Source organism: Ciconia boyciana, chromosome 1 (genome assembly GCF_034638445.1).
Source record: "Ciconia boyciana chromosome 1, ASM3463844v1, whole genome shotgun sequence".
Lineage (NCBI taxonomy): Eukaryota > Metazoa > Chordata > Aves > Ciconiiformes > Ciconiidae > Ciconia > Ciconia boyciana.
Window position 1 is genome coordinate 56,896,618 of NC_132934.1, and position 13,235 is coordinate 56,909,852.

At 42.4% G+C, this 13,235-nt stretch overlaps 1 protein-coding gene across 2 annotated transcripts in view; it reads right to left on the bottom strand.

Moving 5' to 3' along the window:
• XPNPEP3 (X-prolyl aminopeptidase 3) overlaps positions 1 to 13,171 on the bottom strand; it is a 31,150-nt gene extending 17,979 nt beyond the window's left edge. The window contains exons 1-9 of one of the 2 annotated variants that reach the window (XM_072868448.1): positions 12,729 to 13,171; positions 10,944 to 11,060; positions 7,999 to 8,406; positions 5,941 to 6,143; positions 5,005 to 5,067; positions 4,103 to 4,171; positions 3,488 to 3,601; positions 1,012 to 1,097; positions 169 to 352 (exon numbers count right to left, since the gene is read on the bottom strand). In XM_072868448.1, the coding sequence (XP_072724549.1) occupies positions 169 to 352; positions 1,012 to 1,097; positions 3,488 to 3,601; positions 4,103 to 4,171; positions 5,005 to 5,067; positions 5,941 to 6,143; positions 7,999 to 8,406; positions 10,944 to 11,060; positions 12,729 to 12,789 (1,305 nt within the window). In that variant the 5' untranslated portion in view covers positions 12,790 to 13,171. The remainder of the gene's footprint in view (positions 1 to 168; positions 353 to 1,011; positions 1,098 to 3,487; positions 3,602 to 4,102; positions 4,172 to 5,004; positions 5,068 to 5,940; positions 6,144 to 7,998; positions 8,407 to 10,943; positions 11,061 to 12,728) is intronic. The other variant, XM_072868456.1, reaches the window with a different exon arrangement.
• Positions 13,172 to 13,235: the final 64 nt, after the last annotated feature.

Here is a 13,235-nt window from a genome sequence, read left to right on the forward strand (position 1 = left end):
AATCCTGTGCTGAGACCAGCCCACAACATGAATTAAAGCATAGTGAGTGGGGACAATTAGAAGATTAATCTCAAAATTCCTGAGCCAAACTAAAGCTACTAACATAACCCAAGGAGAAAAGAGTCAGGCCTAGTGGGGGGAAGCTGGAGTAAAAAAAACTTCAAGTACATTGAAGAAGTGGCTCTCAGTGATGCTGCTCTTTAGGATCCCCAACTCTTTCAGTTTCTGTCCAATAAGGCTCAGCATGAGGCTGTAGATATTTTCTAGACTCACGCCTGGGGAGCAGAGGCTCAGGCAGGACTTCTGGATATCGAGGACAGCCTGGTATAGTTCTGCTTGGGGTTTGGTGAACCTGAAAACCATTGAGAAAAGGAACAAAGGACACTTGTCACAATTAAACCTCCACCCAGAACCTATTCCGGGGACAGATTCAGTTCAATGGTGGAGCAGGGAAAGTCAGAAAGGAAAGCAACTGCTCCTTATATGAAATGCCAGACAAGGCATCACTGCAACATACCCTTCAATACACTGGGTAGAGGCAGGGTTTCTCAGCTGACAACCTAACCCCAAAGCAAAGCAAGGCAAAGCTACTGCAGGAAAAAGAATGCACTTGACCCAAAACATACAGGAATCAAACACACAACCACAGGGACACCACACCAGCAAATACACAACTGACAGAGCCACATACAGGTCAACTAAACTCCTGTTTTCTTACACACAACCACAGCTAGCCACAGCTGAATGCACAAAAGCCCTCTCTGCACTTTAAGCATGCTGTAGTAGCTGAAAATAGCAGTAATCACACATATTCATGCAGTAATTAATAAGGCAGTGGGGAATACAGCTTCTCAATCTGAAAGATTAGTTTATATAATTTGATTGCTCTGAAGAACCACAGAATGGGACATGTTAAAACTACTCACACAGAGATTAAACACACATACACTCAATCCATCAATTATTTAAGAGCTTCTCAAAATTCTTCAAAACAGCCTTATCGCAGCATACCTTCCATTGACAGGCCAGGTACGTGTGATGTCACTTACGTAGCAGGAAGACTCACATCCACCATCTAGCAAGACCAGTTCACCATCCTGGAGAATAACAGGAAAAAATGCCCTGTGGGTCAGTCCGGCTATTAACTGAGTTGATTTTTCTGTCTGAGAGCAGGAAAGGAGATTATGTATTTATTTTTGCAAAGCAAATGCAGATATGTGAATTCCTTTTGCAGAACAACACCCCAGGTGCTACTGTTTATAAATAGGCTATTCCAGTTGGATTGTTTCTCTGCAAGTTAGTCTCTGACTGTTATGCTTATCTACAGCCTGACCTCTTAACACGCTGATTTTCAAGCACTTTGGAGTAAAAGAAGACATTTTCCTTGAACTATTCTGTGCTCTGAGACATCAGTCCCATTCACACCTGGACTGCTTACTCCAGCAAATTACACCAGCGACTCCTTTCACTAGAAGTTCTCTGCTAGTGGCTGAGACAGAAGGGTTTTGCAACAAAAACATAGATTTCTGAGCTACCCACAAGATCACTAACAACTAAAGATTTAGCCTTGTCACAAAGTAGGAGGACCCAGCAAAATCACTTCTCTGACAGTGTATCACTACTGTAAATGCACAACTGAATAGCTTGTACCATCTTCCCTGTTCTCTTCTGGGACTTTCTGGACTGCTCTAAGATATACTTCTGAATCTATCTGGTGATGAAGAAAAAACTTTCGGAGATGTGAACTTCCAATTCACTTCAGCAAAACTGTTCCATGTCAATTAAATCACTGACTGCACATCTTCCAAAAGCCACACAAAAATGACAAACGGCCAGGAACAAAATCACTGCCTTGCTTTCCCTCCTTAAAGGGGCTAACAACAAATAGAGCAGTGAGATCTGTAAAAAGTTTGGATTAAATTCTCTATGGATTTACATTACATGTAATCCAAGGCCTTTTATAGAGATTCACTCCACAGATCCGTGACTGTGCCAGCAGCCATGATGTGGAATGACAAGGAATAGTTCTAGCACGTTAAGGGAAAAAATAAGAAGCAGAATTTCACTCCTAGCACTACTTCCAGTGCTAGTTACTATCATTGTGTACAGTTAAGTGCCACAAATACTCACACAGTAGATAAACTAGCAGTGAGCAGATCTCACTGAATAGACAGGCCATTAACTATCCACTTAAATTGTATTTTTAACTTTTTCAGAATAGCTGGTTCAATTCTTTAAGTAAAATATGAAATTATAGCACCTGCCTTCTTCTAAGCAATCAAACAAGCTAAGTAACAATTTATTGGCTAAGGGAATTCAGCCTGTGGTTTGATTGTCCAGTAAGTGCCTTATGTCATGTGTCTTGTCCTCTTTCTTTAAAACTGAGTCCACTAAGTGGCAGACTGAATGAAGTCCACATGAGGCCATAAGCAGCCTTCAGATACCTTCCAAATTAGACACTTTGTTAGCCTATTTGGCAACAGGATCTGTAGGAAGTAGCACACAAAGGAAAAGAAAGAGTCAAGTTTCTGGGTTTAACAGTTTTGAAAAAAACAAGTGACAGTCATTTAACTGAACAACTTTAACAGAAACAACTGGAGTTACATGAGCACGCCTGACCTTGGATGACAGTACAACAAAGGAGGCTGCTTTCTGCCAAAAGCAGCCTGTCATATCTTTTGTACATCTGTCTCTGCAGATCATTTCAAGGTCTGCTAGCATGCCAGCTTCAAGACAAGACAATGCTAGTGGGAAAGTTTCATCCTGCATTAAGACAGAGGAAAAATATGCTCCTCTGAAAAGTGAATCATGAGTAAGTGGGGGAATAGTGCTCCTGAAAATACTTATCTGAGTCTAAAGATGTATTGTAAGGAAAGCTGGAGAGGATTCAATTCAATAATGTGAATCTTCAAAATAAGACAAGACACGTTAATTTACCTACAGCCATCTAATCCGCCTCTCAACATTTCACACCGATCCTTTCCCTCCTTGTTCCCCTACCCTGCTTTGCTGCCCTACGTGGAGTTCAAAATGCTTTTCAGCTTCACCAGAGCAAGAATGCACTATTGCACCTTATGTTGCAAAGCAAGGCCAAGCAATGCAAGAGAAAGCAGAAGACCCCCCCACAGTGCCTTCACCCTGCCTGCTGCAGTGGTCGCTCTCTTTTGTGAGGTTAGCAACCCACCCAGCACTGCACACTGCTGCACACAGTGTGGGAACAGACATGCTTGCCAAATGAAGTTATTTGCAAGTCCTTCCACTGTTCAGAAAATACTGGAGCAAGTGCAAAGAGGAGACAAAGAGACTTAGACGGAGTGAAGTTAATCTGTCACTGACAGTAAAACTAATCAGGGCAAGATTCCTTTTCCCTGATCACTTGAAAATATATATTTAAGTGTTTTGATCGGTTCAGTCAAAACAAAGAGCAGCTAGGGGACAAATATGGGGACAGCGTGTCACAGCACTGCATTTTAAGTTACTGGTTTACCTTGATGAGCTGATTGTTCTTCACGTAGTGCAAAGTGTTTGATCTGTTGCCACCAGCAACAACAGGGGGGTACGCCAAGATGTCAGCACCACGAGCCCGGCACTCGAATTCAAACTGGAATACCAATTCAGAGAGAAAGAAACTGTTAGTGCTGATTCAGGTGATTAACTGCCCCGGGGCTATTATAATTCATGTCTGACAACTGTTTTCTTAATTTGTACAACACAAAGTGAAACTGCAAAGTGAGTTCACTAAATGAAAGCAGCCTTGAAGGTTTTCCAAGAACACTGGAGAAAAAAAATACAGAACTATCCACTTTTCAAGAGAGCGTTTTAAGCCTGCATCTGGTCTCATGGAAGCTCTTTCTGGTGCAAGCTGTTCAATACTGTATCAAACATTCATTACGTTGTCATAAATCCAGGTGAGGATTTGTTCTTACATAAAGTAATGCTCTTAGTTGCCATACGACTTTGCAAATTTTCAAAGATCCTAAATGTCAGCATGACAACAGTCATGTTTTGTTGTTGTCTTTTAAAATTATAAAGTACCAGCGTATTTACAGCAGTATCTATTTTCATAACTGTTGAACTAAGAAGGTCTGAAAGCATGCACTACCTTGACGTCCGAGGAAAAAAAAAAGGGCACTGTAAGCCTCAAGATCTTTACCTTTCTTGAGTGATGAACCTGATGAAAGCATGGAAATGAATAAACTTACATCTATAAAGACCCTCTATATCCTCAATATATTAATAACACATCTTTTCTATAATTAACAAAACCACATGGGACAGAACACTTCAGGATACCTACATGTAGTAAAGTAGGTTTTACGATCCTGATCTGGAGTAAAAAATTTATCTGTAAAATACACTTTAATTAAAATAATTTTCTTTACAAGTCAGTACTGCTGCTCAGTGCCATGTCAGCACAGGCCCATCTGTGTCACAACAGAGGGTCAAATCCTGCTGATGTTTCTCAAACAGGCATCTCACTGCAATTCCTTACAAAATTCCTTACCAAATATGCAGGCCAATTAGTCCTTATTTTGTAACTGAGAGGCGTCTACAACTGCTTCAAGATAGCTGTGGTAATCTGATATAGTAAGAGGCTAGAGTCAAGAGAAGCAGGCTTTACAAATAGGTGTTATAACTACTTAAATTCTGTACAACAGAACTGTACTATAGAATAAGATAACTATACCTCTGATTGTTTAGCAGGTTTTGTATTTAAATACAGTAGAAAAAGACATCATTTATTGTATTTTATTGTATTTAAATACAGTAGAAAGCAGATAAACTTAGACAACCACTATTTTCCTTCAATAAGGGTATGGGAAGTACAGCTGACGAATTCCTCACACTGACTTTTCTGCATGTCCTAGGAACCATAAGAAATAGGTGAAGGAGAAATGTGCTACAGTGGGAGGCACATTATAGAGAGATCTGATATTTCTATTTTCCTGGCAGGATGAACAACATCCATCCCTTCTATCTCACCTCCAGCCACGAAGTACTCACCTTTGCATACAGAAAGGCTTCATCCACTGGGGCTTTGCTGGCAAACATTGTCTCTGTGAAAGCCTATGAAAAAGAAGGGCCTTTCAGTTAGCAAAGGAGCCTGAACTTGAGGGAAGTTCTTTTTTTTTTTACTTGCTGTCTTTTGAGGAAGGCCTATAATCAGCTGGCCCAGAAGATGGGAACCAGAGGCAGCTGAAAATGCAGAGCACTGTCAAGACTAGAACCAATTAAGCTCTGTTCCCTGTGACACTCTATTTAGGGGCTGATTGACTCTAGTTTTTGAAAAAGGATTAGATGATTGAAGCTGATCCCATGGGTTGGCATTTTATAAGTTCTCTATGGATTCCCTCACGTATAATATGAGTGCCTTATGCAGCTTTTCCTTCAGAGAAGGACAAGCTCTGCCTCTCTTTTCTATTTGGCTATCCATTTAAATAATATTCACAAAAACGTAATTGCATTTGAGGTATCTGTCAGATTTGTTTAAAACTGGCCAACGAGTTCAAAAGGTATTTGAGGGAGAAACGGGAATATGGAGACATACACAGGCAATGTGTTCACAAAAATCCCGTTTCCTCAAAATCAACGGGGTAAATGGGAAAGAAAATGGCGTGGGGAAGGAGAAGGGAAGCTGGGAAGAGTGAAGAGGCTACCCCTGTTCCTGAATAGATATTGCTTTTAAGCAAATTCTAACAGCTGCTGGCTTGTCTTTGCTGGAGTTACACTAATTGAGAGAAGCTGGTAGTCCAAGCAGTCTTCCTGTTTCTCCTTGTCACGTAGAGGGAGCTGAGCCCAGACAACGGTTGAGACACAGCAGTTCAGTAGCAGATTAGACCAAAACTATCCTTCCAACCCACATCACCCTATCAACAGCCCTCTCCCCTTTCTTCTTTAAAGGAATGCACTGGTTCAATTGGAGAGCACACAACCCCATACCTCTGCTGTCATCCGTCCAGCTATCTTCATCCTTTCAATCTCTGCAGGAGATTTGATCAGCCGAAGGTTTTGCACTAGATGTCGGATGCCCTGGATGTGGTTTTTGTTCCGAGCTTTTATCTCAGCCAGGGGCTGCATGTAGTCAGAGTGCAGCTCTGTATGCACTGGTTTCCTCAAGTCGTACCAAACAATGTTTGACTCACCTGGAATACAAAACAAAAGCTGACACAGACGAAAATAAATGTAGAAATGTCCTCCCCCTACTGATCAAACTTACTCCTCTGAAACTAGACTTGTTGCTATATTTGAGAAAATAATTTCCTCTGAATCTGCATTTACAGACCATATAGACACTTTCGCTGCCACAGGATACTAGCAATCTCTTAAAAATCTGGAAGATTACCAATTCATAGCATGTAGATTTGACAAATTCCCACTTCTATGCAAATATTAGGTTTTACGATCATCACTGAATATATGTATCTTGCATAGATCCATTCAGAGTTTGTATATCAAAGTTGCACTTGTGTAAGCTAAGTAGCCACTGCACTGCAGTGGTGCACGTTCTGAATCGTTCTCTCATTTAGCCTGACACCCCTGCTGCTGTAAGGCAATTTACCTTTTACGCATCGCGTGGAATCAGGGTCATTATCAACTACGCTTCAGAGTATCTTTGGGGAACAACTGCTTATTTCAGCCATTCAGAGAAGAATAATTTACTGAGGACAAACATATTTATCTATGTGGAAATTTATTTAGAACACCAGAGTTAGCACCCACATTCTCCCCACAGGAGCATTTTAAATGGAAATGAGTAGAAAAGCCATGCTGAGTCACAGCTGATATCCGCCTAGGCCCTCCCTCTTTGGTGACAGTAGCCATTAGCAGGTGCTTACAAAAAGTCTCTAAGAAACTGGGCATTTATGAAAGAGTATTTCCCTTAGCACATCCTCCCCACTTCTGGTTTCTTCATTTCAAGGCTGCATCTTCGTAACAGTGATTAACTGCTTTTCATGGACCTCTCCCCCATGGAACTAAAAACTTTTGAATCCATTTATACTTTTGACATTCTAAAGCTTCCATGAATGATCTACAACTTAAAACTTAAAAGGTGTCAAAACCTGCCATGTGATCATTTCATTCAGTGTTCCCTTTGTTTGTAAATTATGAAAAATAGCAACTAATCATTCCTACTCATCCTCTCTGTGCTTTCCATAACCATACAACCATACACATCTCTCATACCTTACCTTCTGTTTTTTCTTTTTCAAACTGACCAGGTTTGTCCAGCATGTATCTCACACACACTCCATACTTTTGATCATCTTTGTTGCCCTTTCTGTGACTTTTCTATTTTCAATATATCCTTTTTTGAAACAAAATAACTAGAATCTGAGATGGTATTTAAGACTCCAGAATTCACTCGGGGGATTATTTGTGTAATCCCCCAAGCACTTGCCCTTTTTATATTGTCATAAGCCTTCAACTTCATTTTATAATGCATTTAAGTTCACCCTGGATTGTAAATATTGAGGCTACATGGTGATGTTAGATGCAGCAGAACACATCTAAAGGACAGCAACATTCGTATTTCAAGAGTAAGTCAACATCTAGCTGAAAAAGATGAGTGGACTAACAGCCTCCCTGTGTGGATCATTTTCCAAGTCTATTACAAATAAAATACCTTCAAGTTTCCTACACTTCATCTGGTTCTGGCTCTGTCAGCAAAAAGATACGACTAAAACAGTTAACACGGTTTGTGATGTTCTCTTGCTTATCCTGTTGCTTACATTTCACAGATGTGCACACTGGCATTCACATGAGTACACAAGACATTCAAAGGGGAGGAAAAACTATTATTTTCAAAACTACATTTCCACTGATGACCCTCAAGAAGCTAACAAGAACTTCCAACTGCCTTTGTCATACTGTCATACCCCCTGCACCTCCCTAAATTCATGATAGTCTTGAATTGGTGTCACAGACCACCTTCCAAACCCGTACCATTCAGACCCTGCAAACCACATCTCATCTCATTCCCCCTCCATTTTTTGTTACCTTTCAGCTTGGCCACCAAGTGCCTGAACTCCTCGATGGTGTAAGCTTCATCTACTCCCGTAAGAGCAATTGCCCCATCTGTGCCTGATCTAGGCCCGTCCCACAGCTCTCGGCTTGGATCTCTCCGAGGCACAAAAAGTATCGATTTGTGGGAGGGCAGCGCTTTGCCAGGAATGCTCTGCAGCACCAGGATGCTGTCAGGCTCCTGGAACCCACAGAGGTACAGGAAGTTAGTGTCCTGGTGGAAAATATAGGGGATGTCATTGCTCATGTAGTACATGGGGTTGGATAGCAGAATCACTGTGTGGTCCAATCCATCCCAGCCATGGGCTTCTTTCTGGATCAATGCCATCAGTTTGTGTCGGCGAAGAGCATATTCCACCTGTGACAGTCCTGGGGTTACCTCTCCTATGAATACAAAACAAATCAGATCAAGAAATTCAAGGCACTCGTGATATTTTACTAGTCTCGTGCCTGATTCCTACCTACTCCCTGATGCCTTTCATATGCATGGCTTCATTGTGGTCCCTCATTAGCCTTTCCATTGCTCTCTCATGCAAATCTTCAGCTTCCATCCCTACAACACATCCTCACTCAATCTGCTCCTCCATCATGCAAACACAGAAATTTATTTTAACAAATCTGATTTTGTGTTATGTATTTCTGTGCAAAAGCAGGAATCACAAAACTGGTAGATTTAGACAAATATCCAAAACAGATGGATGTTTTCAGAAAGACATGTTAAAAAAGCAGAAGGGGTAAGGCAAACTGGACTTTGACTGCTGAAAACTGATGGGTTTTATAGCATCTGGACATTGAACAGAAGATTACCTCCTGAGGTTGAGCATTAATTTCCTCAGATAAAGCTAGAATGACTATTCAAATACACACTAAGTCAACTCATAAAGTAACTAGTTCTAACCCATCAGGGGCGGATTGAGTGTTACAGATACTGAGAGATCAGGCAGAAACACAGAGGTTGCAGAGTCTAACCAGTCACAAGATTCCAGGCAGAAAGAAACCACAAACTGCAGGCTGGCAGCAGACTCCGATTAAGAGAAGGAATCTTCTCCAGGGCAGACGTAGCTTTTCTCAAGAATTAACAATTCTGATTTTTCCAAAGTTAAACACTATATTCCTAATGACTCTAACTAAACAAATTATCTCTTAGATGAAAGTACATTTTAAACTGCTCCAGTCATGAAGGATATGAAGTACGGTGATCAAGATACTCACCAAAACCAGACTGAAGTTGAAAGAACAACCAACAACAGCTTAAGTATGTATATTTAAAAATGTGAGACTCCTTAACTATGATTTAAATTAATACATGAGCCTTAATCAGTACTTTGGCTAATACCCTATTTTAACATAGATCGCATTTTCATACTGCTAACTTTCTACTTTCATAATCTTTTCTTCCTCTTTAACGTATGACGCAGTGACAATTCTAGAATAAAAACTGAAATTTGACTTGTACTGTAAGTGGATTCTTGCATGGGTGGGGTGGGAGGGGGAAGTCCTATCCAGAATGTTTTTACTTGACAAAAGAGATTTTAAGAAAATCACGTATGTTGCATTTGCATTAAACTTTACACCTTTTCAACACCATAACATCCCCAAGACCTATTTGGTGTAAAAGTTGTTTGGTTTTTTTTAAGAAAAAAACAAAACCACCCAATTTGTTTTACTCTGTAGATCTAGAAATTACAGAGAACACAGAAACTGTTTTAATGCAATCTGACCCCACATTTTGCAATATTATACCGCACATTTCCTACGCTCCGCTACATTCCAGTCAACTTTCTAACTATCACAAACAGTCCAGTGAAGTTTAGAAGCTGCAGTAGGGTGGAACATGGGAATCACATTTGTCTTCTGACTGCAAGGCCTGGAAATTCTCTTTCCCTTAAAGGCATTTGCTTTTTAAAACAATAATTGCACTAAAACAATGTTATATTAATTTAAGGAAAACACCACTCCTTTATTAAATGGAAAATTACTATGGGCAGCTAGAATTAATCTCCAGTGTTTCAGCTGTGAGTACTTTTAAAGTGTTAGCCTCATTTACTGTGAGCTATTAATCAGTGCCCTGAGCACCCTGATCTAATACTGAAGTTAGCTCAGCTTTGAGCAGAGGGTGGACCTAGTAACTTCCTGAGGTCCCTTCTGACCTGAATTATTCTAAAGTTAAATATTTAAGTGCATGGTTATATATTCATCTGTTCTCTCTGTATACCTATCTATGGAAAAAGAACACAGAAACAGAATATTTTCCTGGACATATTCTTGAATATATTTTTACTACCAATTTTTTTTAGATTTAATCATGGTCATCTCATACCTACATGCGCATTTTCATTAATCTCATAAAACTGCACAACCTCAGCTTCTCTTTCATCACTACCTTCTAACTTTATAGCCACAAGTCTCTTTTTCTTCTTTTCCTCACAGCTTGAATATTCTTCTGAAGGGGGCATGCTTTTTAGACAAGTGGTGTCCATCTCTCAGTAAGTCTCTCCTGATCTCCTTTCCTGAATTACACCTTTATTTGTGACCCACAAGACATTAGATATGAAGCATTCTAGCAGTTCAGCTTGCACAAGGGACTCCCCCTTAATATAAATTGTATTGTACTTGCAGGACAATGAGCTCCCAAGATGCCACTGCCATGAAAGGTCTGTAGTATTGAAGTCATTGACACTGAGCACCCCATGAGAAAAAGGTAAAAAAGCTAACATGTGAAGCTTATTTTTGGAATCAGTATCATCTCAGACAAGGAAATGAACTACTAAATATAATTACTGCCTAATGAAGGTAATCATAAACAGATGAAATCATGGACACCTGTGATGCAGCAAATCAATACTCTGTCCTAGACATCTCAGCAAAATAGAGAAAAGAAAGAATACCAATGACTGGCTCACACAGGGCCCGAACCTAACCTGGTTTGAGAAGGTGTGGGTGTGTGAAGGGGCTGGGCTGGCCCAAATACCGGTTTGGAATCTTCTTCTGCTGGGCAGGCTGGATGGAAAATCTTCGGGGAGCATGTGACTTGCAAACTAGAGGAAAAAAAATGCACGATGTCAAGGTAAAAGACCCTTCCAGTTAGAAAACTGCAGAATTATACTCCAGTCATCTCACTCTTAGTAGCATTCATTCACCTTATATGACATAAATATGCCTCCTTAGCATTTCAATTTGTTTTATACCATAATAGTTTATGAAACAATGTGCACACAACTCAACTAATGATCAAATATTCATAAAACAGATTGAAATAAATTAACATACACTAAACCTGACAATCGAGCAAGAAAACCCAGAAAGCTGTCAGTTTGCACCTCCCAATTTCTACACTTGGTGTTCATGATGCACTCAGCAGTCTCCCTCCCTTGCTTCCCTCAAACACTGCAGGGCTTGAAGCACAACACCTGTATACTGTCTTTTCTTGACTATGTCTTCAAAAAGTACCACTCATCTGGAACAATTATACAGGTTTCAAGGCCCTTCCAGTTCTTTTTTTACTAATAACGCCACAAAGAAACCATCAAATGACACAGGTTTATACAGCAATGCGATTTTTTTTCTGTATGAAAGATACTCAAGAGTCCCTGTTTATGTATTTAACTTACTTGACAGTAGCATTGGCCAAATTGAAAACGGTTCCTCAGAAGCATAGTTATGTATCTCACTTCCAAATCCACACGCAGCCAAAGCAGACAAGTTTTAAAGAGAATTACAAGTGTGCATTTGGGAGCTGGGGGTGTGCACGATAAGACAAAAACTAAAATTAAATAGTCACAAACTTTACCAACTTTGGAATTCTCAGTCACAGCCTTTTGCAGCTGAAGAATTGCTTGTGCCTACATACAAACCATCAGACACATGGAAGGAGATGGTAATCAGTTTCCTAACATCTACCAGCTGATGTTTTGGAAACTGGTTCTCTTTTATGTCACTTACCATGTGCCTACTAAGAAATCAATTCATGCTGCCAAGGCATGGCACTGGATTCTTAGAACAAATGATAATCAACTCTTCACTAGCATAAGCAAGTGTAACACAAGCAGAACAGCTGCTGCCTTTCAGGGAGCTGGGACTCAGAGACTTATAGCAGAACATATAGACCGTGGATTTTCTGTGGGAGCCAGTATAATTAGCCACTAATTGACTACTTATGCATGACAACTGATAGTCACAACATAAAGCATTCACTACGTGATGACTGACTGGAGTAACAGTCTGGAGACCCAGGCAGTGAAATACAATTACTGCTTTTTGTGCAGTTTAAAAAGAGAGGGTTTTCACTGTTTCTCTCCACCTACACAGAAGACAAACAGGACACCTTGCAACGAGACAAGAGAACACAACAGGCATTAAACAAAGCAGTATTTTGAAGACGGCAAGGAGCTTTCCACATCGTTGCTTTATTTTTCAAATAATAAGCCGTTCTTCCCTCGGATTCAACCGTGACTGGGGCTACCACTCCGTTACCGGAGAGAGCTGCTTTCCCGCGCCCCTCACACGCATAGGGTAACGGATGTGAGGGCCGCCGTGGTGCCGGGGGAAGGAAGGGCTCTAAGCGGCGATAATGCTTAGCGTGCCCCGGGCAGTCAGTTACCGCGGCCCCGGGGACGGGCGCGGGGCTGGACAGGGCCCAGCGGCACCGAGCCGGGCTGCACCGGTGAGGTGAAGTAAGGCGTGTGGGGGAAGAAGGAGTCTCTGACCTGAGAAGCCGCGCCAGCCCCTCGCCGCCGCGACAAGCCTCTGGGCCGGAAGGCGCGACATGTCGGAGGGACACGGCTAGCGCGGGGCTCGGCCGCCCGCCCGCACCCCCGCCAGGCCCAGGCCCCCCCGCGCCGGCCCGGCCCGCGCATGGCGGGGCCTTCCGCCGCCGCGGCGCCGCGCGCTTACACCATCAACGAGCGCGGGCGCCCGGCGCCACCCGCCCCTCCCCGCCGCCAATGAGCGGCGCCACACCGGCTTAGGCGCCCGCGGAGGCCGCCTGTCTCGCCCGTCGGGGAGGCGCGGGGAGAAACCCCGGCCACGGCGGGACCCCGACAGCGGAGGGGGGGCGAGCAACAACGCCGAGGGGGGAGAGATGGCGCGCCCGGAGGGACTCGCCCGCGCGGCAGCCACCTCCGCTTCTAGAACGTTCCCGCCGCTGCGCGGCGGCGGGGCGGGGCCAGGGCTCGGGGTGGGCGGGGCCCGGCGGGCGAGGGCGGGGCCTCGGG